The following is a 23930-nucleotide window of genomic DNA, read 5'->3' as shown; positions in this document are numbered from 1 at the left end:
GGCAGTGACTGTGACTCCCAGCGATAGGGCACTTGGAGCACTGGCTAGTGGACCCCAAGATGGGCTGAATTCTAGAGAGGCCTCAAGGAGAGTTCAACACAGGTTTACAACCCGAGGATTCAGAGACTTAGAATCCACAATTATGCAAACTAAGCAAGGCCCACAAAACCTGGATGGGGGTGGGCTGCCCCACCTACAGACAGACACACAGGCACACTTTGCTGTCAAAAGCTTTTATTTATGCCTAAGTCCTGGGCTGAGCTCAGGGGTCCAGAGTCCTGCACCTCACACCTGGCACCCCTGGGTGCTGTACTCCCGCAGGAAGTCATGGAGCTGCACGCAGGCTGCCCGCTGACGGGTGCTCCGGCACAGGCGCTCCGAGGGCATCTCCTCGATCCAGCTGTTGGAGTCCAGCAAGTACTGAGGGCTGCAGAAGACAAAGGGAGGCTCAGGACGGGCACAGGAGACACCTGGCTTAGGAGGGACAGAACTAGGAGCCTAGGATCTGAACCCAAAGGAAGGTCACAGACATGGGGAGCAGGGGATGGCAGGGCAGGATGACTCACTCTCCCTTGAGGTCACTGGTGACCCCGTCCAGACCCATGATCAAGTATTCTTTGTTAGGCTCCAGGCGGAGGCGGCAAGAGGCCCGGACCAGGAAGTTGCGAGTCTGACCTACAGAAGCCTTGGCATCCTTGCCTGCGGAATAAGACAGAAGACATCAGAGAAAGGAAGGCCAGGAGCCCTGGGCAGGGCTCTGTGGAGATCCTGCCATTTAACCCTCTCTGTCCTGATGGAAGTCCAGGTTCCCAGAGACCAGGAGATGGGAGGTGAGAGGATGGGGGTTCGCATTCGATTTATTCCCAGTTTGGGGTTTTCCCAATTCTAAGAGGTCCCACACCCAGATCTCAGCCTCCACGACTCCCCAGTCCACCCGCCTATCCTCCCTACTGAAATGCAGGACTTGGGTGATCTGGGTCTCAAAGAGGCGGAAGGCAGCTCTGCCATCTTCTCGGAGAACCTTAACCTGGAAGCCTGGGACGAGAAGGGAAAAGGAAGGGACATTGCAGCAACACAAAGAGGCCACAGGTGGGCTTGGGGGAAAGCAGGCAACCTGGGGAGACCACGGTGCTGGTGCCAAGCAGGATGGAGGCCGAGGGGCACTAACCATACTCCACTCGGGGATAATAGCAGGCAAACTTCATCCTGTAGCCATCCTTGTCCAGCTCCCCTCGCTCCAGAGAGCGGCGCTGTTTAGGGCACTTCCCTGAGGACAAGAGTCAGGTGAGACCAGCTGGGCGCCCCCATTTCCCAGCCCCGGCCCCAGGCCTCATCTCACCCTCGGCACACTGGCAGACATCGGCAGAGCACAAGGTGGACAGGAGCTTGCTCTTACTCGGTGCAGCATAAAACACAGAGCACTTGTGGTCTAGAGAAGAGCAGCCAGGAGTGAGGGCCTCTCCTCTCTGTCTCGGCATCTCGGGAGCCAGGGTCTCCCCACACTGTGGTACCCCTGTGAGGGGTCAGGCCCCCTGATCCTGCATGCCAGAGCATCCCAAGTGCTCACCAGGGCTGTAGTAGTCATACAGGACAGCGCTGGCCGGCTGCACCAGCCCCACGGCCACCTCCTGCAGGGCTCCAAAGCCCACACACTCCCGGGTGGTCGGGACCTGGCACCAGGAAGAAGGCTGCTCAGGGCCAGGCCGCTGCCTGCCTTGCTTCTGCTTGGTCACCGTGACCTTATCCCCAGCACCCATCCCTCATGTTCTGTTATCTTCCTGACACTAGACTCGAAAAATGGGTCCCCAAGGCCTCTGATGACTTCACTGCCACCATGGTGACCTTGCCCAGTCTTCGGTGCCCGAGGCCCTCTGCGGAGTCTCACTATAGGCACACATTCCTTGTGAGACCCTCCACGCTGGTTAGCTTCCCAACCCATGTTGTCTCACCTGGCACTTCTCCTTCCCCAGGAACGCAGGCGTGGGGAGCCCTGCTTCCACACCAGTGTCTACAATGGCCCCCACCTCTCCCTGGCTCCCCATAAACCCTTGAAGGCTGATGACTGCCAAGCTGAACTCACAGAACTCACAGCCCCATCCTGGCATTGAGGTGAGGCAGGACAGGTGAGCTCTCCAAGGCCACAACCCCACCTCTTCCCTCACCAGGTCCCCACACCATCCGATCCTGATGAGGCAGGATGGAGACCCAGCTGCTTCCTGTGTGCCTCTCCACACTCACCGAGTCGAAGTACAGCAGGACATGGGGCCCATCGGTCTCAAAGTGACTCACATACCGGTCAGAGAGGGATGTCAGCTGCAGGGGAGGGGGACAGTCACAGGGCATGGCAGTGATGGGGCTCAGCACCTGGGGTGCTACAGAGATGGAGCAGGGCTCCCGAGGACAGAGGGTGACTGGGGGTGCTGACCGTACCTTCTCCAGGTCGGCCCTCAGGGCGTGAAATCCACTCAGGAGGGTGATGTCTGCGATCGCCATGCCAGACAACCCCTCCTTGCCCGTGCGCCTACAGGGAAGAGGGGCGGGCTGTACAGGCTCCACCTGAACCACACACTGGGCATGCCCCGCCACCGTTCTCCCCCGTCCCCACTGCATAAGCAGGAAGCAGGCAGCACCCACCAGATGCACACAGTGTACTGCACTCTGGACTCCTGCTCCTCTGCCACCTTGGGAGCCTCCCTTCTGCGGCGGCTCCTTCGACCCTCAAACAGCTGCAGGGGTGTCACAGGCTGAGAGTGGGCACTCGGATCATCCGCAGCTGGCAAATCATCCTCATAGTCTTCATAGTCCTCGTAGGCTTCCCCTGTGCAGGGCCGTGGTGAGGGGTCTCAGCCGTGTCAGCCCTACAGGGCTCAAGACCCCCGACCCACACATGGTGTATTCCACATAGCCTGTGACTGCCCTGCAGGGCTCAGGCCCCTGACCCACACACGGGTGTATTTCCTACAGCCTGTGACTGCCCTACAGGGCTCAAGACCCCTGACCTACACACGGGTGTATTTCCCACAGCCTGTGACTACCCTGCAGGGCTCAGGACCCCTGATCCACACTCACGGGTGTATTTCCCACAGCCTGTTACTACCCTGCAGGGCTCAGGACCCCTGACCCACACACGGGTGTATTCCACATAGCCTGTGACTACCCCGCAGGGCTTAGGACCCCTGACCCACACACGGGTGTATTTCCCACAGCCTGTGACTGCCCTGCAGGGCTCAGGACCCCTGACCCACACACGGGTGCATTTCCCACAGTCTGTGACTGCCCTGCAGGGCTCAGGACCCCTGACCCACACACGGGTGTATTTCCCACAGCCTGTGACTGCCCTGCAGGGCTCAGGACCCCTGACCCACACACGGGTGTATTTCCCACAGCCTGTGACTGCCCTGCAGGGCTCAGGACCCCTGACCCACACACGGGTGTATTCCACATAGCCTGTGACTACCCCGCAGGGCTTAGGACCCCTGACCCACACACGGGTGTATTCCACATAGCCTGTGACTACCCTGCAGGGCTTAGGACCCCTGACCCACACACGGGTGTATTTCCCACAGCCTGTGACTGCCCTGCAGGGCTCAGGACCCCTGACCCACACACGGGTGTATTTCCCACAGCCTGTGACTGCCCTGCAGGGCTCAGGACCCCTGACCCACACTCACGGGAGTATTCCACATAGCCTGTGACTGTCACTTCCATCTGCAGGTCCTGACAGGTCGTGTTCTTCAGGTTCAGGACATTGTAGGTACGGAGGACCTGGCTCAGTCAGAGATGGGACAAGAACATGGGACACACACAGCACAGAATTAGAGGGTCCTGAGCAGAGGGACCTAAGGCCCCCCTTTCTCCCTTTCCCCAAGCCAACCCCAGATCTCCCGTCCCTCACCCAACCCCAATGAAGAAGCTAAATGAGGCCCTGGCCAAGATGTCAGAGCAGTGAGGAGGCCACCCTAGCCCAGCCTGCAGAAGGGGGCAGAGACCACAACAGGATGCCCTGCAGTGGCTCCTCCAAGACAACACAGGACAGAATGCAGAGGAGACCTGTGGGGATGACAGCGGGCAGAGCCCAGCTGTGTAAGGGGAGGGCTGGAAGGCAAATCTGGTTTGCTTTCTAAGGGTCTAACGAGGGTAAGAGAAAGGTCTGAATTTTCCCGATTTATCCTTGCCTGAGGTGCGTCCTACAAAGACAGAGAAGGTAGCAGGTCACAGGCCTGAGACACTTCATGCAGGACCTCAGAGCAGTAAAGAAAAGGACAGGTCCTGTGCGCTCTGGGCGGAGAGAAGGCTCAGAGGTTAAGAGCACTGGCTGTTCTTCCAGAGGTCCTGAGTTCAATTCCCAGCAACCACGTGGTAGCTCACAACCATCTGTAAATGAGACCTGGTGCCTTCCATGCCAGCAGTACACTGTATGCTTAATAAATAAATAAATCTAAAAAAAAAAGAAAGTAAACTACAGGTCCTGTACTCTCCCTAAAGCATACCCCGCCATGCCCTAGTACGCCCAAAAATGGTAAAACTATAACCACATTCAAATAAAAAGTACTAACGTGGCTGCAGCCTGCTTGACCTATTGTGTCTGAGATAACCTAACTGCTCCTAGACTTCCCCTAGCTGAGCTTAAAAGGGGTTGTGTCTTTCTTCTTGGGTCACAATTTTGAACAATGGAGACCCACATGCTGGAATAAAGGTTCTGTCTTTCACACTATTTGAGTCTGGGGTCTGCCTTTGCAATTCTCAGACCCTTACACAAACTGGCCTCGAGTTCATTATCAAGCAGATTGGACTTTGAGCTGCTGGTCCTCCTGACTCTGCCCCCCACCTCTGCACCGTCAGGGGTTCCACTCACTCTGGGAGGTGGCACACTTTCCCGGGCTGCCAGTCTCCTGCATGCTGGGCAGTGACCAGAGGGGCAGCCTGAGAGCACAGCAAGTGTCACCCGGGCCAGGAGGGAGGCTGCTGACAGCTCTAGCGGGACAGCGAGCCTCAGGGAATAAAGGGTCCCAGCAGCAGACGAGACAAATGGGAAGGAGAGGGGACCTGGGTCTGGATGCTGTGGACAAGGACAAGGGGCAGGAGAGACCCAGAAACATGGACCAGAGGCAAGAGGAAGGCTCAGGGAAGACAGCAGCCAGCATGGAGCTCCGCCCACAAGGTCTCCCTAAGGCCCAGGCCACCCTGCCCTGCTGGCCTCACCTTCAAGGTGCCTTTGCTGTTCCCTCCGACCTGCACAGTGATCTTGTTGCCCAGGGAGAACTTCCAGGAGGGAGAGAAAAGCAGGTCAGAGGGCACAGGATGGGTCCCTCAAAGCAGCGCATCCCCCCACCCCGCCCAGAAGGCCCCTCCTTTGCTGAAGCAGCTCTCCCCAGCCTCCCAGGCCAGGGGTTCTCAACCTGTGGGGCCTGACCCCTTTGGGGGTTGAACAACCGTTTCCCAGGGATCACCTCAGACCATCAGAACCATACATATTTACAGTAGGGTTGACAGCACTAGCAAAATGACAGTTAGGAAGTAGCAATGGATCACATGGTTTCACATGGTTGGAGGGCATGGCATGAGGAACCGTATTATAGGGTGGCAGCCTTAGGAAGGTGGAGGTCCACTGTCCTGGACCCTAGTGTGGGCTCCGCACACACACTGTTTTATGGGTGAGGGAAGATCCCTGAGGTTTAATCACGCGGCCAGGAGAAAAGTCAGTCTTCCCACAACACCCTCAGGAGAGAGCTGGACCATCATGACCGCACATGGGGGTGGACGGACCACGCTTCAGACCTGGCCCAAACCCCCATGGCACCCCATCAGGGAGGGTGTGGGTCACCTTCAGCTCCTCCTCCAGGCCCTTGACCTGGTGGTTGTTCAGTTGCAGCGCGTGAGACTTGAACCCATTGCGGCCCAGGGAACTGAGAGTCACGTTGAGGACCCTCTCCTCTGCGGTGTGGGAAGCGATCCAGTATGCAGACAGGGCGTCCAGAGTGACCACTGTGTCCTAAGGAGATTAGGCTAGGAGTTAGGCACGTGATCTCGGGACCACCTACCCAGAGCCCTATGGCTGCCCCTACCTGGGTACTACGGAATCCCCCTTCGAAGCTGCCCTGGTGGGTGAGCCAGGATGCGGCCTTGTCGGCCATTTCTCCCTTGCCCTCCCTCAGCAGCAGATGTAAGAGGCCATAGGCTGTGGTCTCGATCCACAGGGCTGGGGCCCTGGGCACAGGTTCTGATGGGCTACGAGGAGCCGGGGTGGGCAACACAACATCGTTCTGAGAGCCAGGGACGAAGCCCCAGTAGAGGTTTCCTGGAAGCAAGGGAAGGCAAGGGAAGGGCATGTTGAACAGAGAAACTGCATTTGCAGCTGAGCACGCCGGCTCTCTCCCGCCCCCTGCTGGTCGCCCCTGTTCCACGCCTCAGCCCTGAAAGGCCCCTTCTTTTCAGTCTGTCTCTGCAGGGCAAGCCCAAGGGTCCCAGGCATTCTGCCAGGCCGCCCTTGCCCTCACCGTCGGCTTCCTCAGCCATGGCCATCAGGCTGTTGTGGGCAACATTCCTCAGGTCCTCGGAGGCCTTGGTCAGTGTCAGGGCATAGGCTGTGATGGCAGCTGCGTGGGCGCCCAGGAGCCCAGCACTGGCCTTCTGCCCCAAGAACTCATTTGCCTTGGAGATGGAGGCTTCCTAGAAGAAACCAGAGGCCTGAGCCGATGTGCCCGGCTCCCAGACAGGACAGCTGGGACCACGAAGGGACAGCGTGTTGGCTTCCTTACCACTCTGTCCTTCAGCTGCTGGGCACTCCCGTCTGGGAAGACGTCCAGTCCATGGTGAAGGGCAATGACCACGAAAGCAGTGAGGGCCACATTCTCATCATGACCCACCAAGCCCCCCTGGTAAGGAGAGAATGAGGGTGTCAGGCCAGGGTGGTGAGGGACGCAGACAGTCTTACTGTTGCTATCCTAGGGACTTTTGCATGCTCACACCTGCATGTCTCTGTGAATGACTGGACATGGGTCGTGGAATGAGCCATCACCCAGCTGCTGGGACAACAGCCAGGCAGCCGTCTCCTGCAGCTTCTCTGGGGCGTCGCCCACCTGCTCCTGCGCCAAACTCAGGATCTTCAGCACAAAGGCCGTGAGCCTAAAGGAAGGAAGGGATAGCTGGAGACAAGGCTAGACCCTCTGGTGACCTGGTTTGTGGTCTCTTGTTCTCCTGAGGCCCTGAACACACAGCCCAGCCTCACCAGGTGCTGCTGTCCCTGTGCAACCAAGCCCCAAAGGAGCCATCTTTCTTCCGGAACTGCTGGATGCGCATGTGCCCTGGAAGGGAGAGCTGGCTGTGAGGTGACGTGCCCACTCTCCCGCTGTCTGTGCCCGGGCTGTGCACCCAGCGATCACCCCCAGCTTTCTCTAGGCTCCCAGCTGCCCATCATGCCCTCCCTGCCTGTGACTCTGACTTTACTGAGCACAGAACCTTTCTGGATGAGCTCCACAGCACGGTCCTTGGTCTCAGGGGGTAGTCTGCTCCACTGCTCTGTCTTGTCCAGGTAGTGGGAAGCAGTCAGAGTAGGAGCCAAATAGATCATGGTTTGTTCCGCACAGCCCCGGGGAAGTCTCAGAAGGGAGGCCACGCCTCCCGGGGACAAGGCGCCTTCAGAGCCCAAAGTTTCCAAGGGTTCAGAGGCTGTGAAGGAAGAGAAGGTGAGGATGAGACTGTGGGGACCCAGCCTCACAGGGAAACACAGCAGCCTACAGGTTTCAGGCACACGCAAGTGCTCATGGGAAAGGACCAGACTCTGACCTGTAACCCTGACGAAGCTGCTGAAATCCCCATCAGGGATGATGTTGGGATCAGAGCTGCCGGGAATTTCCAAAGTCCGGGCTCGGTTATCTAGGGAGATGAGAGGAGCTGGCGGTCGGCCCCTGTGCCCCTTAACTACTGCCCCATGGAACTGGCAGCTGGGGTAGGAGGAGCCACTCACCCAGGGGGTTGAGTTCGTAGACCATCTCTTCTCTGTGGATGGCCCCTTCCTTCTGTCTCAGTCAAAAATATGGAGGCAGGGATCAGCCAGGAGTACACGAGCCCCTCCTGGGGCAGACACCCTAGGACTTAGAGCTAACTTCATGGATGGGAACCCTGGTCAACCCGGCTCACGGGTCTACCATGCAGAGTCCTAGGTTTAACTCCCAGCACCGCAAACAGTAAATGACATAGAGGAAAAACGTCAGAAACAGCTGGCTGTGACCGTGCCTGCCTGCGAGCCCAGCAATTGGGAAGACAAAGGCTGAGGATTACTGTAAGTTCAAGGCCAGCTTGGGCTACATATCATATCTAGAATGAGTCTGAGGCTAGCCTGGGCTACATATCTAGCCTCTGTCTGAAAAGTAGTAAACATGTAAAATTTCAGAGACAGAGCTGAGTCACAATCGCAGTGGCGGGTGGGTTAGCAGTGCACTAGGTTTGGGCGCTGAGCTCTGGTCTCGCCAGCAGATACTAAAGAACACAGCCGGGAACCAGGGCCTAGATTAGGGGCAGTCACTTACTTCGATTTGCAGAATCTTAGAGACAGCATCTCCCACGAAATTCTCAATAGACCCTCGAGCCACCACTTTCAGGGACACAGAGGCAGCAGCCGTGGGTACCACAGAGAAGGCCACAGGCCGGGCAGAGCCTGCGGGCACCGACACCTGCTGAGCCAGTCCTCCACCACCAGCCATGCACAGTCCTTCCACGGGGGACACATGGACACTCACCTGAGGACAGGAAAACGGGGCTGGCCAGAGTCCTAATCCAGCCAAGTCTGCTGCCTGTCCTGTCCCTGCTAGCACCTACCCTTTCCCCCCAGCCCTGAGTATACAGACTCCCATGGGTCTCACAGTCACGTCAGTATTGAGATAGTTGTAGAGAACGGGCCGCAACTCGAGCTGCTCAAAGCGGCGGACAGAGGTGGGCAGGCGCAGATGCAGGTGGAATTCTCGGAACACGCGCACACGGGTCGGTGTGGCTACACACAGGCCTGTGGATGGGGAAAGGAGGCAGGGGCAGAGGTGCAGGGACATGAGTACCTCAGGGCACAGGAAGGCAGGGTCTGGCAATGACTCCACTCTGCCCTCTGCTTTGACAGCTCTCAGGATAGATGCACACCAGGGGAGGTCTTCCCAGGTGTATGGGCTCCACCCCGTGCTGGGAGCAGAGGACTAAGCAGTCAAGGGGAAGGGAAGGGAGCAGCCTGAGGTGTGGGCAGGGTTACCTCACCTTTGCTTCTGGACAGGCTCACGCCATGAATCTCCCATGTGGTCAGAGAGTCAGGGAGCAACAGTGTCAGCCTGTAGTGGAAATTCAGAGAAGCCATGTCACCGCACGGGACTGTCCCCAGAACCAGCCCGGAGGCCAGGTCAGCAGCCCAGGCCCTCACAGTTTGGAGCGGTCCACGGGCTCCACTCTCCAGAGCCAGTTCTCCGGGAAGTAGCTGCGCACGAGGATGTCATCTTCATCAATCAGGTCTTCCTCCTGCAGCACCTCCTGGGCTGGGGAAGGGGCACAGGAGTGAGGGGAGGTTTGGCCCTCTCAGGCACCACTACTGTTCCCCAGCTTCACCTGGCTGCTCACCTCGGGCAAAGCCCGCCTGGCTTCTGGTCTGGTTCTTGCGCAGGACCTCAGCAAACAGGCAACAGGACAAGAAGGGCTCCTGGCAGCTGGCCGGCCGCACCCGGGCTGCCCGCTGCTCACAGGTGCGCACCATGGGCAACCTTGTCAGCCCGTCCTGGCAGCAGCGCTTGGCCTCTGGGGAAGCATACTGGCCCACTGGTAGGCCAGGGGAGGCTGGGCAGGTGCAGGACCTGAACCTCAGCCCCACCGTCCCCTGGAGAAACCAGGATGTGCCTGGAAACTGTCAGGAGACCGATGGAATGTCCCATCCAGCCTCCACCTGCAACCCTTGCCTTCCCAGCCCTCAATGCCACAGCTGGCTGAGGGGCTGCAGAGGACAGAGAGGCAGACCCCACCCTGGTTTCTTCCACAACTCACACTTCTCACTGACAGCCTTCTGGAAGTCCACGCTTCTCTTTTGCCGGCTTTTCTTCTCCTTGGGACAGCTCAGGCCTGGCAGAGAGCAAGAGGACAGCGGCCAAGCAGTGAGGATCTGGGTCACCCTCCTTCCCTGTCCGTGGCCAGGCCTTTTCACCCTTAAATCCTGCAGTCGGCCTCCCTCCCTCGGCTGCTCCCACTGCTCCATTCTTTTTGTTTTTTTAGTAATATTAGCTCTGCTTTCTGTTTCCATTCTATCTCTTTTTGTTTTAGTCTTTTGAGACAGGGTTTCTCTGTGTAGTCCTGGCTGTCCTGGACTCACTCTAGACCAAGATGTCCAGGGACTCACAGAGAGAGAGATCTGCCTTCCTCTGCTTCCCGGCTGCTTAGATCCCTTGCCCCATTCCTACACCACCCCAGCCTTTCCTCCCTTGTCTGGTCCCCCTGGCTCCATTCTTACCCTCCCTGACTTGACTTAGTTGGTCTCCATCAGAAAAGGCCAGACCAGCAGCCTGGAACACCTCAAGGGCATTGTCCCCACCTCCAGGACCACAGCCAAGGTTGTAGCTGTTCATTACTTCAAAGACCTGGCAGGGTAAAAAAGAGATGCTGGGACACAGGAGTGGCTGAGGGGCACGGCCTGTCACTCTGCTGAGGGTATTAGGGCAGGGCTTGAAGAAACTTGAGCCTTGTGGAGTTAGAACTGGAGACCACGGGTAAGAGAGGAAGGGGCCAGGCTCCAGGCTCCAAGGCAGGCCCGAGAGGGGCCTGAGGCATCTGGGTGAGTGGACCTTAGGCTCACAGGAAATGGAGAGGGCTTGACAAACCTTGCCCATGTCGAGGGGTTTGTGAGTCTTGCCACCCACAGCATACAGAGCTGTGTCCACGGCGCCCAGGGCCACCAGGGCTTCGGGGTCTGTCTTAATCTGCAGCTTCATGCTGTCCCCAGTGTGATACTCCTTGGCACCATCCACGTTCAGTTCCAGCTGGCCAAAATAGGAAATACAGGGCAGTCAGCGGGGCAGAGCGGGCTAGGGACGTGGACCAGAGGCTGAAAGTGTGTGCCATTCAGTCATGACGACTGGCATCTGAAAATCCTGTAACTCTGGCCTGGAAAGGTGGAGAAGGGATTCCCAGAGCACGGCAGTTAGCAAGAGTAGGCTTCTCAGTGAGCACCAGGAGACACCGAGGGAATAAGGCAGAAGAGCAATCCAAAATGACTCCCAATCTCCACAAGCACATGCAAACTCATGCATGTGTGCCCATGCAACATACGAGATATACGCACACACGAGCCTGCCTCACTAACACACACAGAGACACACACACACTCAGAGATAGAGAGAGAGAGAGAGAGAGAGAGAGAGAGAGACGAGATATACACATGGACGAGCCCGCCTCACTAACACTCACAGACACAGATATACACAGGCACGAGCCTGCCTCACTAACACACACACACACACACACACACACACACAGAGACGAGATATACACACGCACGAGCCCGCCTCACTAACACACACACACACACACAGATATACACACGCACGAGCCTGCCTCACTAACACACACACATACAGAGACGAGATATACACACGCACGAGCCTGCTTCACTAACACACACACACACACACACAGATATAAACACGCACGAGCCTGCCTCACTAACACACACACACACACACACAGATATACACACGCACGAGCCCGCCTCACTAACACACACACACACCCAGAGAGAGAGAGAGAGAGAGAGAGAGAGAGAGAGAGAGAGAGAGAGGAGATATACACATGCACGAGCCCGCCTCACTAACACACACAGACACAGATATACACAGGCACGAGCCTGCCTCACTAACACACACACACACACACACACAGATGAGATATACACACGCACGAGCCCGCCTCACTAACACACACACACACACAGAGACGAGATATACACACGCACGAGCCTGCCTCACTAACACACACACACACACACACAGATATACACATGCACGAGCCTGCCTCACTAACACACACACACACACACACACACACACAGATATACACACACACGAGCCCGCCTCACTAACACACACACACACCCAGAGAGAGAGAGAGAGAGAAAGAGAGAGAGAGAGAGACTGCCCCTGCAGTCCCAGTCACCTGGCCCTCACAGTCCCCAGGCTGCACATGAATGAGTAGGGAGTTGGCCACAGGAAGTCCTTGGTGGTAGAAGTAGGCCACAACGTAGAAGGAAGGGGCCAGGCGATGGTCCACCAGGATGGAGACAGAGGTCAGGGTCCTCCTGGGCTCCCGGTTCATGATCACGATCTGGCCCCGGGAGAGGATCTGAGACAAGGAGGAGCAGTGAGTGATGTTCTGCTTGGTGTAGACCCTACCCTGTCCTGAACCTGCCCAACACCAACAATCCTATACCACGAGTCCCACACACCATGTAGTAGTAATGAGAGAAGGTAGGCCCCTTAATGCCCACAGTTCGCAGGTTAAGGATGAAGTTGTCCCCCACACGAGGGGGTTGAAGGTCTTGGGGCTCAATGGACAGAAAGCCAGAGCTTCCTGGAGGTGGGCCTTTCACTGTGAGCCTGGCTAGGGCAGGATGGACAGAGCCTGCAGACACCTGGACAGAAGAGCAGGGAAGGCCGGGGTCTATGACAAGGACCCAGGTGCACAAATGCTCCCCCCCAGACTCGAGCAGAAGCACTCAGAAAATGACTCTCAAGCCCTCTCTTCCCGCACGCCCGACCCCAGGGCTCAGAGAAGCGCTACCAAGAGCTGCAGTTCTGTGGTGCCTGGTGGGACAGGGATAGAAAGGCTGACTTGGCCAATCCTGTTGGTGTTCTGCTCTAAGTCGAGGACTCTTGAGCCAGAGCCAGCGGAGAACGTGGCAGAAACTTTGACAGGAATGTCAGAGGCTGTGGAGCCTGACATCTCTCGGACCACAGCCTAGAGGGACATGGGTGAGAAAAAGGCCATGCTCAGAACTGTGCAGCCCATGCGTGCGCCCATCCGCTCCTGCCCTTCAGAGAAGAACCTGCAGCACGAAGTGGGCTCCAGGCACAAGGTGCTGCTTGGTGTTGCTGAGGTCCAAGGAGAAGGCAGATGACACAAAGCGCCAGGATGTGAGCTCTGCCTCCTCCATCTCCCCACCTATAGGACAGAAAGGGGGCAGATAGGGGGAGTAAGGAACCCAGGAAAGAGACAGCAGTCAGGAAATGGCTCAAGCATCCTTCCCTCCTCACATGTGTGTAACAGGTCTGTCGAGTGCATGAGTGGACAGATGGAAGGTACAAGACAACTGGGGACAGACAGGCCCAGAGAGAGGCAGATTTGGGGTCGTTGCTCTTGGCTGTGTGTCTGAGATGAGCAGGCAGACATCAGGGCTGTACTGAGGATGAGGAGCTGGGAAAACGGTGTAACTGGCATATTATTTTATATTATTTATTTAGTTAGGTTTTTTGAAACAGGGTTTCTCTGTGTAGCCCTGGCTGTCCTGCACTCCCTCTGTAGATCAGGCTGGCCTGGAACTCAGAGATCCACCTGCCCCTCTCTTACTCCCAAGAGCTTGGGTCAAAGGCCTGCACCACCACGGCTGCAGGGCTGCACTGACAGTATCAATGCTGCACCACCACGGCTGCAGGGCTGCACTGACAGTATCAATGCTGCACCACCACGGCTGCAGGACTGCACTGATAGTATCAATGCTGCACCACCACGGCTGCAGGACTGCACTGATAGTATCAATGCTGCACCACCACGGCTGCAGGACTGCACTGATAGTATCACTGTGCCCCCGTGTCTAGGGTGGCAGCAGAAGAAAGCCACCCACCTGGAGACTCGATGACGGCTGCCGCGGCATAGAGGCGCAGCCCCTCCAGGTCTGCAGCCCCAACACTGACTTTACCCAGGGCAGCCTGGAGCTGGTCCTTTGAGATGGAAACTTGACTCTGGCCTTCCACCAACTAAACAAAGACAACAGCATGTAAGTGAGGATCCCTCTTCTGTTCAGTGCCCTCTTCACCACACCCCTACCAAGGCCTGGGTTCCCAGTCTCAGTGCCCTCTTCACCACACACTACCTTAGTCTGGGTCTGCAGGTTCTGTGTCCTCTTCATCACGTCCCTACCTTGGTCTGTGTCTCCAGGCCCCGAAGGAAAGTCCTCTTCCCATCCTCATCCATGAGTGCAAAGCGCGTGTACGCCACACCCTGCACGGGCTTCCCGTAGATATACCTGTTCCCACAGGAGATTCAGAGAGCTGAGAGCTGGAGAAATACCTCAGCAGGCCAGGTGATTACCGTGCCAGCACCAAAACCTGAATTCAACTCCCCTGAATCCATGTAAATCACCAGGTGAGACAGCATCCACTTGTAAATCCAGCAGTGGGAAGGTGGAGGCAGGGGGCTTGGGGTTGCCTAGACAACCAGCCTAGCCCTTTAAGTAAGTTCCGTCTCAATGAGAGACTGTCTCTCGAAGGAGATGGACAGAGATCCTAACAATGCCCCGAGGTTGTCCCCTACCTGCGCATACATGTACACACACACAGGCCCCTGCACTCGTAAACACACACACGCACATCTTTAATCCCAGTACTCAAGAGGCAGATGGACTGCTGTGAGTTCAGGCCAGCCTGGTCTATTAGGTGGGTACACAGGGAGGGAAAGACAAGGTCTCAAAAACAAAACTAAAGAAGAAGAAGGAAGCAAGAAAGGAAAGAAGGAAGGGAGGGAGGGAGGCAGGAAGGGAGGGAGGGAGGAAGGGAGGGAGGGAGGAAGGGAGGAATGGAGGCCATAGAGTTGGGCTCTGCAGGACGATTCCTGGGTGTGGGCAAGAGGGTGGCGGTCACCTGGCCTGGATGTCTAACTGTATTTCATCCATGTAGCCGGGCACTGACAGGATATATGGCTTCTGTGGGGTGATCTTCACTTCAAAGTTGGGAAGAACTGAATGAGGGTAAAGAGATGAGTGGCCAGGCACCAGACAAAGGGTCCTCCACAGCTCCCTCCCGCAGGGCTGCCCTGCCTCACCTCCTGTCCCCACCCACACTTCAGCACTTACTGTATTTCTTCACCTCAAAGAGGGCACTTCTATTGGACTGCAGGCCGTCTGAGAACCTCGCTGAGATCGTCCAGGTCCCCGGCCTGACAGTGGACAAGGGAGAGACTTCAGCTACCCACAGACAGCCCATGGCCTGCATCCTCCAGAAGAGGCATGGGGGGCACAGGGCCAGAGCATCTGGAACGTGACCCCCTATGTCAGAGGGACGTGTTGATAGAGGGGTGGCCTGAGGTGGGGCAGCTCACTCTGAGATGTCTGGGATCACGAAGTCATCCTGGAAGATGGACGTAGGAGCAAACACCTCCTTCTTCCGAACACGGAGGCCATTAGAGTTCTGCGGGGGAGTGGGCAGTATCAGTGTGGCCAGGTGAGAGATCACACCAGTGCACAGGGTCAGGAGGTCAGAGGTCAGGCACTCACCTCCACCATAACTGTGAGGGTGTCGGTGGAAGGGCGCATCTTGTGATCCAGAGCAAAAACCCGGTAACGAACTAAGAGTGGAGGATGAGAGGTAAGAGCCCCTGCACAGAGGGACAGGGACCCCAGGAGACGCTGGGGACTAAACCCTAAGCAGTCCTCTGGGTGGTGCCGTCCGTGGGGTCACCTCACACAGAGGACACCAAGCCACCAAGCGCAGGCTCTGAGCACCCTGGGAGAGGAAAGCAGAGGCGCTGAGGCAGGAGGCTCACCCCGCTGGCCAGGGTTATAAACAGGCTGGTCAGTCTGCACGAAGATGTGCCCACGGCGAGAAGAGAACAGTAGGTTGACGCCCTGTGTGTCTGTGGCTTTGGACAGGGAGCTCTTTAGCCAGGAAGACTGAGCCACCAGCTGGACGTGGGGGGCTCTGCGTAGCTCAAAGAGGCCACAGTTGCTCACATAAGGCAGTGGGACCTGTCAGGAGTAGGCGGGGAGAGACTGTCCAAGACGAAAGGGACTCAGAGCCCAGGACAGGGACACTAAGACCAGTGGGCGGGCCAGCCATAATGGCATGTGGCAGTAACCCCAGCACTAGGGCGGCCAACAGAGGACTGCTGAGCGACCACTCGCAATCCAGGCTATACTGTGAAAGCCCGTTTCCAAACCAAAAATAAACATAAAAGGCAACAGAAGAACCTGGTGGATCACAGCACTCGGGAGGCTGAGGCAGGAGGATTGCTGGGAGTTCAAAGCCAGGCTGTTACATAGCAAGCTCCTGTCTGTGACTAAGCAAACAGGCACAGGGTACACAGGGAGGCCTAAGAAACAGCAGGGGTGTGGGCACTGGTTACCTCGAGGCTGAGAAGCACAAAACCATTTCCTGAACTGAGCACAAAATCCTTCTTTGGGCTGCAGATGCGACCATTTTGGTTTCTCAGGAACACTGATCCTTTTACTTGCTGTCCTGGAGGGGCATCCTGGAGCTGCAATCCCACTGACAGAGGGACCCCCAAATTCACCACAGAAGGGGAGAAGAGGAGCAACCTGGGAGAACAGTAGAGGTACTTCAGACCCGGCCTAAGACCACCACCCCACTCCCCCTAACCCGCACCTTCAAGCCCAGTGTCTGGCCCCAGGACCTGGGCTTCTGCAGAGACAAGGCAACGACGCTCAGCACCCAGAGCAGTCCCCATAGGAGCCGCATGGCTGCAGGGTCCAGGGAGGTCAGACCTGTCTGGTCAGAGGTCTGCTCCCTTCTGGGCAACCTAGGCCTGGGGCAGTTTGACTCTGGACCTTGCTCCTCCTCTCGCCCAGATGAGCCGGGAAACCACGTGATGGCCAAGAAACGCAACTGGCCCTAGGCCCAGTGCTGGGGAAGCAGCCCAAACATCAGGGTCTCTGAAGAAATCTTGGCCCCAAAATGAATTTTGTGCTTGTTATTCCCAGTACCGGGCACCGCCCTCAACTGTGTTCATGCACATGTGTTAGCCCATGTGTGTTCGCAAAGCTCCAGCATGGCACATGGGCAGGACTGCTGTAGTTCCTACAAATCAGGAATGGCTGCAGAGCCCCCTGCCTCCTACATTCAGCACACTGAACTGCAGTCTTCTGCTTTGGGCAGGCTCTAACCGAAAGCTTCCGTTCAGAAAATAGCATACTCCTAGTCACACAGGGAAAATGGCCTGAGTAATCCTTGTTCTCTCTCTGAACTAAGACAAAATCTCAGCCCTAATCGTGGCTTCACCCTATCCACAGACACCCTGCGCACATCACAGTAAACAACCGACAGCAAGGAGACAGGCACAAGTATTTTATTTGGCAATTTCCAGCTGACCCGGAGGGCAGTTTTCTGCTCCCTCCACCGTCCTGTCCCCTTGGTAGGGCCCTGGCTCCACACCACAGAAACAGAGATGCAGTGCACAGGCGCAGTCAGGTGCGACCACTGCTGCAGCAGAGCCTGGCACCAACCAGCCACCCGGGGCAGCGCTGCCAGGAATGTCACTCAGTGAGTTACACAGTACAAGAATTGAGTCCTCACGTATCCGGAAGGCGAAGGAGGGTTCCAGAACTGGTGGGGACACTGTGTAAGAGAAAGACAAGACTGGAGTCATCTGCCTCGCCCCACAGTGTGCTCCCGAGTCTCCGAAAAGAAGCACACTGGGCTTCACTAGTGAATGATGCATGACTGGGGATACCCCACCCGAGCACTGCGCTTTTCCTGAGATGCAGGACTAGACTCACCAGTCCACTAGCTGGGCCCCAATGACGTCATGCACATGGTATGCAAGGCCGAGCCGCACTGCTGAAGGGGGCCTACGGCCCAGCAGCTCTGACAGGAGAAGTTCCCGGTATTTGGCCTTCCGCACCATGCTGAGTACAGCCTGGCGCCCTGGAGGAGAGGTAGCCCAGGAAAAGGAGGTGAGTCCGATGTGGAGACCTAAAGACCCCCCAGGTGTTCTTGAGGCACTGAGGACTTGTCTTTAGGCAGCACACCTTTCACAAAGCACTTGATGAATCTCCCAGCTCCAGGCACAGCCAGCCACCAGCTCCCAGCATCTCGGACAGTGAGGACTCCAGCGTTCACCAGGTGCCTGCAGGTTGGGGGAGGCCAGGTCAATGCAGCCAGGGAATCCCTGTTCCCCAACTCTTGATGTGTAGACTCCAAGTGTCCAGAAACACAGACAACCTAAGGCAGGATCCACCATCCCTGCCTGAGTGTCCTTCTGTATATTTTTCCTCTATAACCTTGCTTGTATGTGTACATGTATGTGTGTGTGTGCATGCAGGCATGTAAGTACACAAGTACACACAAGCATATAGAGGCCACAGGTTTACATTAAGTATGTACAATCACTCTCAACTTTCTTAAAAAGACATTTCTATTGTATGTGTATGGGTGTTTTGACAACATGTCTATCTGTACAGCACATGCACGCAGGGCTTGTGGAGGCCAGAGAGGGCACTGCATCTCGAGACTGGAGTTACAGACAGCTGGGAGTCATTTTGTGGGAGCTGGGAATCGAACTCTGGATCTCTGGGAGAGCAGTCAGTGCTCTTAACCACTGAGTCACCTCTCCAGCCCCATTCCCCCTTTTATTTTTGAGACAGGGTCTTTCTCTCTCTCTGTCGCCCTGGCTCTCCTAGCACTCACCATGACAGGCTGGCATCAAACTCAGACATCTACCTGCTCTGCCCACTGAATGCTGGGACTGACTTGTTTTTTGAGACAGGGTCTCTGTCTGAACCTGGGACTGGCTGGTATGGCTACACCTTGCTGTAGGATATCCACTTGCCTCCGTCCCTTTCAGCACGGGGTGCAGACACCTGCTGTGCTCAGCGGTATGGCCCTGGAGCCTGCACAGCAGGCCCGGCCCTCTGATGAGTGCTGGTAAAACAGCTCCCTTAGGAGGCTTCACTGACACAGCCCTGAGATGCGCCTGAGTGCGGGTCGTCTCAGGGCACACATAACCTAAGAACGCCCCCACTCAGCCTGATACTTCTCAGAGGAGACCAGAGACCTCACACACAGTGCGTTTAGGCACCTTCCATACCAAGACCTTGATTAGTACTTTTCCCTTTTCTCTATGGGGACCCTGTGAACGTGATCTTTAGGGACACTGCAGCCTCTACCGTCCTGTGGTCTCATAGAGAGCACTGTTAGGCATGGCTCCTGCTAGGCCTCCTGTGTCTGGCAAGCCTCTCACTCTCCTGATCTATTGACCCCACAACGGCTCACGTGATTTCCGAGTCCCTGAAGCCGTAAGTCTGCGTCATCTGGTCCTGTTGTAAACTAAGGTCTCCACAGGCTGGGAGCACCGAGGCCAGGAACTTCTGCACTGCTGCAGCACACGGTCGGCCATCACAGGCCTTCAGGACCTGGAAGCGCAGAGTTGATGTCTGTGAGCAGGGTTCTCTATCCACCTCATCCTGACTCCTCCCTCTCTGGGGTCCTTCTACTTCTCAGACCCTTTTCCCTACTCCCTCATAGTTCCTGGTCTCTTCCCCCAATCTTACTACTTACCAGAGCTCTGGACACTGTTTATGAGTTGTGGGCTAGGGATAATGTTTCTTTTGTTGTTTCTATGCCCAACTCCCCTGCCCGCCCCCTCCCTCCCTCTCTCCCTCTCTCTCTCTCTCTCTCTCTCACACACACACACACCCACACACACACACATTCTCTCTCCCTCTCCCCCCCCTCCACGTTCATGTGCACACGTACTCTGGTCCTGTAGTCTTCAGTGAAGACAATTCCATGAGCATCCAAGTCAAAGCCTAGCTGGATGATCTTGATCTCTCCTCGCTCTTGAAGCTCCTTCTGTCTCCACAGAGATGAGAGTAGAAAGAAAGACGTAAGAGAAGCTGAGCACTGGGGCAGGGGGTCTGGCTGCCACTGTGTGGGGGTGGGGCAGGGGCTGTGACAGGATTGGGACATCTACCACGCAGAGAGATACTCTTGTGGACCGTCAAGCAGCCCTTTCCAACTAGTGACCTCAAACAATCCATAGAAACATCCTCTAAACCACACCCTTACCAGTCACTGCACCAAAGTGTGATGAGGGTGCAGGGCACGCCTTTAATCCCAGCACCGGGGAGACAGAGGCAGGTGGATCTGTGAGTTTGAGGTCAGCCTGGTCTGCAGAGTGAAGTTCCAGGCCAGCCAGAGCTACAAAGTGAGACTTTGTCTTAAAACAATTTTTTTTATTGCTTAAACATTAAAAAGTTCAGAAAATCGTAGGAACTGCCAGACAGATATATTAAAGTGGGAACAAAGACTCTGACAGAAAGGAAACGCTGAGGCGTGTTTGCGGATCTGAGCAAAGCTCATGAGCAAATATAACTAGGAGCAATACTTGCTGCAGAGCACCCAGTTCAGTCACCACGTCTGGTGGCTCCAGAAGTCCAGTGCCCTCTTCTGGCCTCGGAGGGTGCATACATACGTGGACACACATGCATTCATGTGGGCACACACACATACACACACATGCACATAGCCACAAACAAAGACAACAAATACTTTTAAACAAATTATTAATCTAAGGGAGATTATAAACTATTCAATACAATAATATGAGAGCCAAAACTACTGAACACGGAAGTGCCTTCAGGGGTTCAAAGTCTACTTAATTTGAGTTCCAGAAGAAAGCAAAGAGAGGACGCAGAGAAAATGTTTAAGAGCTGGCGACAGGACTGGTGAGGTATCTCTGCTGTCAGGCCTGCTGACCTGAGTTTAACCCTCCCTTCCCCATGGAGAACAGAGTCCCTTTAGCTGTCTTCCGACTTCCATATATGCACATACACACACAAATAAAAAGAGTCACTAGTAAATGAAAAAATCAGAGGATTATACAAATCCAGTTCTCTTAAGTTCATAGAAGAAGGAAATAGATCATCAGTGAAGAAATAGAGTATTTCAATTATAACCTCAGTGAGAGAGATCAGTGATTGAACGATATTTTTTCCCAAATACACATCTATAACACTTAGCAGAAGAGGCCATGCCTGGGGTCACCGTGATCTTGTGTAATTCTCTGGCCGCAATGTCATGTGAGAACACAGTAACAAGCCTGGAGCGTATGGCACAGGTCTTACTAACTCCAGACCGTCACAAACGAGGTAGGAAGACACTTCCAATGGATCAATGATGAAAATATAATTTGAATCTTAGATGAAATTTGTAACTCATCAAAAACACATGTTTCAAAAGGATGCACAAACTGGAACAGGTTCATAACATGGGAACCCATGAAAATGGATTAACTATTGTTACAGACAGCTTAGAATAATCTCAAAACTACCCAGCTAATTACAAGAATTGGACAAATACAGTGCTGTAGGCTTCTTCAGATCACTGAAACTGGGTAATTAACACATGGCAGAATCCTCGCTTGCCCAGCTGTGTGAGGCTCTGAGTTCCAGGCCCAGCACCATCAAATGATGACAGTAAGGAGCAGTGCCCCCAGAAGGTCACTGTGCCTGGAGAGAGAGCCACACTGTCAAGAACCAAAACCCTTATGATAAAGGCTCTCAAGAGTTGCCCAGTGCTCCCCTCTCTTCTGCCATTGAGGAACAGCAAGGACAGAATCTTGGGAACAGGGAGAGTCAACCCCCAGCAGATACTGTGCCAGCTGAAGCCGTCATCTTGGACCTCCACCTTCACAGCTGTAAGAAATGAATTCTGCCGTTTCTAACATAGACTAAATGGCCTCTGGCGTGTTCCTAGAGCAACACGAATAGACCAGACTGTAAGACTCACAGTATGATCTCACTGTCGAGGTAAAAAAGGCATGAAATCAGCTCTTCTTGATGAACACACACACATATAGTATGAGGAAAGTCAAAAGGGACAGTCAAAGTAGTGGTCACCGTGGGAAAAAGACGATGGAGGGAGCTGGCCGTGTTCTCTACTCTGTCCAGGTGGGGACTACAGGAGTAACATCTTTGTATCAGGGGTGGGTGCCAGGCCTCAGATGGTGGTGCACACCAGTAACCCCAGCACTTAGGAGGTAGAGGTAAGAGGATCAGAGTTCAAGGTCACCTCAGTGAGTTCCAGACGAGCTGAACTACAGGAAATCCTGCCCCAAAGAACTCAAAAACAAAAGTTTAAGTGTCATGGAGGGCTCCTGTCATCCCACCACTAGAGAGGCTAGAACAGGAGGTCTCGGGTGTAAGGCAGTCAGGTTATAAAACAAAACGTGTGAACGTGTTTGCATTTCTCTCATGCAAGTCTTATAGGGTGTTTTTTTTTTTGCAAAAAAATAAAAAAAAATTATTTGTCATGGGGAAGAACGCAAATGCTGTGGCCTGCATGAGGAGTCGAGGGACAACTGTGGGAATGGGTCTCCTTCACTACGTGGGTACCAGAAATCGAACTCTGGCGTCCAGCTGGGCGCACCCTTTACCCACCCAGCCACCTCACTGGCCCTAAATAACTTACGAATGTTGTGCTGGATAACGGAGCTCCATTTGAAGCTCGGCCTCCGTATGAGTACCTACTAGCTGTTTGTCTGCGTGCCCGGAGGAAAAGTTCCCAATGGCCCTGACTCAGAAATGTACAGCCGGGACCGCCTACTTGTTATGACTGACTGCTTTTTGGCTTCTGTCCCCTACTTAGGCAGACAGTCTAGGACTACCTTGGCAGAACAGCTCCTTGTGGTTTTTACCTTTGTAAAAACCCTTCCCTCGCTCCCCCTTCGAATGGCCCAAGATTGCTGTCCTGCTAGCAGTAATCAAAACATCTCTTAAATATACTTGGATTGAATCTACGGCCTTTTCTCGGGGGTCAGAAACTCCAGAGCCATGTAAGGGCGGAGCTAAGCCAGGGGAATCTGTGACGGAAGCTGAGAAGTGCCGGTCTGAAGGTGCGGAGCTGTGTGGATGCATTGCCCCGCACTGCTGCCTCTTTGTGAGCGGCTTTCACGGTGCTAAGACCTCTGACTCGGTGGTCTGTGAGGAGTTCTGGTAACACGGACACTGAGACTTGCCCGCCGGATTTAACTGGGAGGTGACTGTGATCCTTACGCCTTATCCCCAGGATCTTGCGAAGCAGGCCTTCAACAAACCTTAAACGCTGTGCACCCCGTACCTCTTGTTTCTGTCTGACGAGGGGCAGCCTGGCTTTCATCACCTTCTGAACTTGGTTACCGGGATACAGCACCTGTCTAGCCTCCCTAGGGGTCTCCTCCTCATGACTTTGCCTGGTGTTCAGAGGCCCAGAAGGATCTGCAGCCGCCATAGCCAACGATCTACCGCCTCCAGCTCAGCGGGCCGCTCAGCGCTCCCCTCCTCGATCCACTAACCCATTTCCCAAGTCCATCGCCTGGGAAATCGGGGAGTCGACAAGAGACTCAGCTCATCCACCTAGGCCTTCGCTAGTGACCCCGAAACAGCACGGAGAGGCTGTGTGAGCTGACGTCTGCCTGAGGGGCTGGCGAGGGTCGGAGTGACGGGGCGGGACGGGGCGGGGGCCGCCGACGGTCTCCCGGGCGCTCCTCACCAGCTGCAGGTCGGCCACCGTCCGGTCCGGCACCAGGCTGTACACCTGGCTCCTCAGCGCGATGGGCGGCAGCGCGTCCTCGAACAGCCCCCGGGGGAACAGCCGCGCCAGCTCCTCCACCGCCTCACGCGCGGACCCTGCCGGGGAGCGCGGGGTCAGGTAGGACGCCAAGGGCCGGCCCGCCGCCCCGCCGCCCGGTCGCCACGGTTACCTACCCTGGGTCCTCCTCCGAGGGCCGCGACCCTCGGGCCCGCCGCGCCCGGGTTGCCATGGTTACCTGCGCCCGCCCTCAGAGGATCCGCTCTCCCGGGCCCCGGCGCCCGCCGCCGCTTCACTCCAAAGGCCTCAGAAGCCAGGAGCTGTCTCTTGCGACTCATAGCCCGGGACTCGCCGCTTCCGGGAAAGCGCGCCCGGAAACGCGGGGAGATGACGACAGCGCCT

The 23930-nt window shown here is 55.7% G+C and overlaps 6 protein-coding genes across 7 annotated transcripts in view; 4 read left to right on the top strand and 2 right to left on the bottom strand.

Moving 5' to 3' along the window:
* LOC121435313 (H-2 class I histocompatibility antigen, Q10 alpha chain-like) overlaps window positions 1-23930 on the top strand; it is a 731224-nt gene that overhangs the window by 226751 nt on the left and 480543 nt on the right. The window lies entirely within an intron of this gene.
* LOC121435272 (H-2 class I histocompatibility antigen, Q10 alpha chain-like) overlaps window positions 1-23930 on the top strand; it is a 708503-nt gene that overhangs the window by 227075 nt on the left and 457498 nt on the right. The gene's annotated exons all lie outside the window — the stretch shown is intronic.
* The window catches only part of LOC121435270 (H-2 class I histocompatibility antigen, Q10 alpha chain-like), an 808095-nt gene that overhangs the window by 352325 nt on the left and 431840 nt on the right, over window positions 1-23930 (top strand). The gene's annotated exons all lie outside the window — the stretch shown is intronic.
* Window positions 1-23930, top strand: part of LOC121435275 (H-2 class I histocompatibility antigen, Q10 alpha chain-like) — a 703994-nt gene that overhangs the window by 248224 nt on the left and 431840 nt on the right. The gene's annotated exons all lie outside the window — the stretch shown is intronic.
* LOC121435219 (complement C4) lies at window positions 218-16745 on the bottom strand. The gene is made up of 41 exons (XM_041634365.1): window positions 16636-16745; window positions 16348-16540; window positions 15769-15970; window positions 15500-15570; window positions 15325-15413; window positions 15080-15162; window positions 14868-14964; window positions 14149-14254; window positions 13853-13985; window positions 13058-13173; window positions 12793-12969; window positions 12458-12643; window positions 12169-12354; window positions 10839-10997; window positions 10472-10598; window positions 10012-10086; window positions 9595-9789; window positions 9401-9512; window positions 9241-9311; window positions 8862-9001; window positions 8529-8738; window positions 7967-8018; window positions 7786-7875; window positions 7459-7668; window positions 7229-7304; window positions 6969-7125; window positions 6759-6875; window positions 6498-6669; window positions 6066-6298; window positions 5825-5992; window positions 5203-5262; window positions 3672-3765; window positions 2635-2818; window positions 2431-2521; window positions 2239-2313; window positions 1568-1670; window positions 1340-1429; window positions 1169-1267; window positions 952-1035; window positions 567-699; window positions 218-427 (listed from the first exon to the last, which is right to left on the bottom strand). Exons 1-41 carry the CDS (start codon window positions 16698-16700, stop codon window positions 286-288), a joined length of 5223 nt encoding a protein of 1740 aa, XP_041490299.1. The 5' UTR covers window positions 16701-16745; the 3' UTR covers window positions 218-285.
* Stk19 (serine/threonine kinase 19) lies at window positions 17292-23917 on the bottom strand. 2 transcript variants are annotated; one of them, XM_041634540.1, is made up of 7 exons: window positions 23767-23917; window positions 23490-23626; window positions 19716-19811; window positions 19233-19372; window positions 17990-18087; window positions 17738-17885; window positions 17292-17576 (listed from the first exon to the last, which is right to left on the bottom strand). In XM_041634540.1, the coding sequence occupies exons 1-7, from the start codon at window positions 23864-23866 to the stop codon at window positions 17531-17533; spliced, it is 765 nt and encodes a 254-aa protein (XP_041490474.1). In that variant the 5' UTR covers window positions 23867-23917; the 3' UTR covers window positions 17292-17530. The 2 variants fall into 2 exon arrangements, with proteins under 2 accessions (XP_041490474.1, XP_041490475.1); XM_041634541.1 differs by lacking the exons at window positions 23490-23626; window positions 23767-23917 and adding an exon at window positions 23079-23440.

This window comes from Microtus oregoni, unplaced genomic scaffold (genome assembly GCF_018167655.1).
Source record: "Microtus oregoni isolate MIOR12 unplaced genomic scaffold, Mior012 000046F_ref0000063, whole genome shotgun sequence".
Lineage (NCBI taxonomy): Eukaryota > Metazoa > Chordata > Mammalia > Rodentia > Cricetidae > Microtus > Microtus oregoni.
The sequence above is the reverse complement of the archived record's forward strand: the minus strand, read 5'-3'. Positions and strand labels throughout refer to the sequence as shown.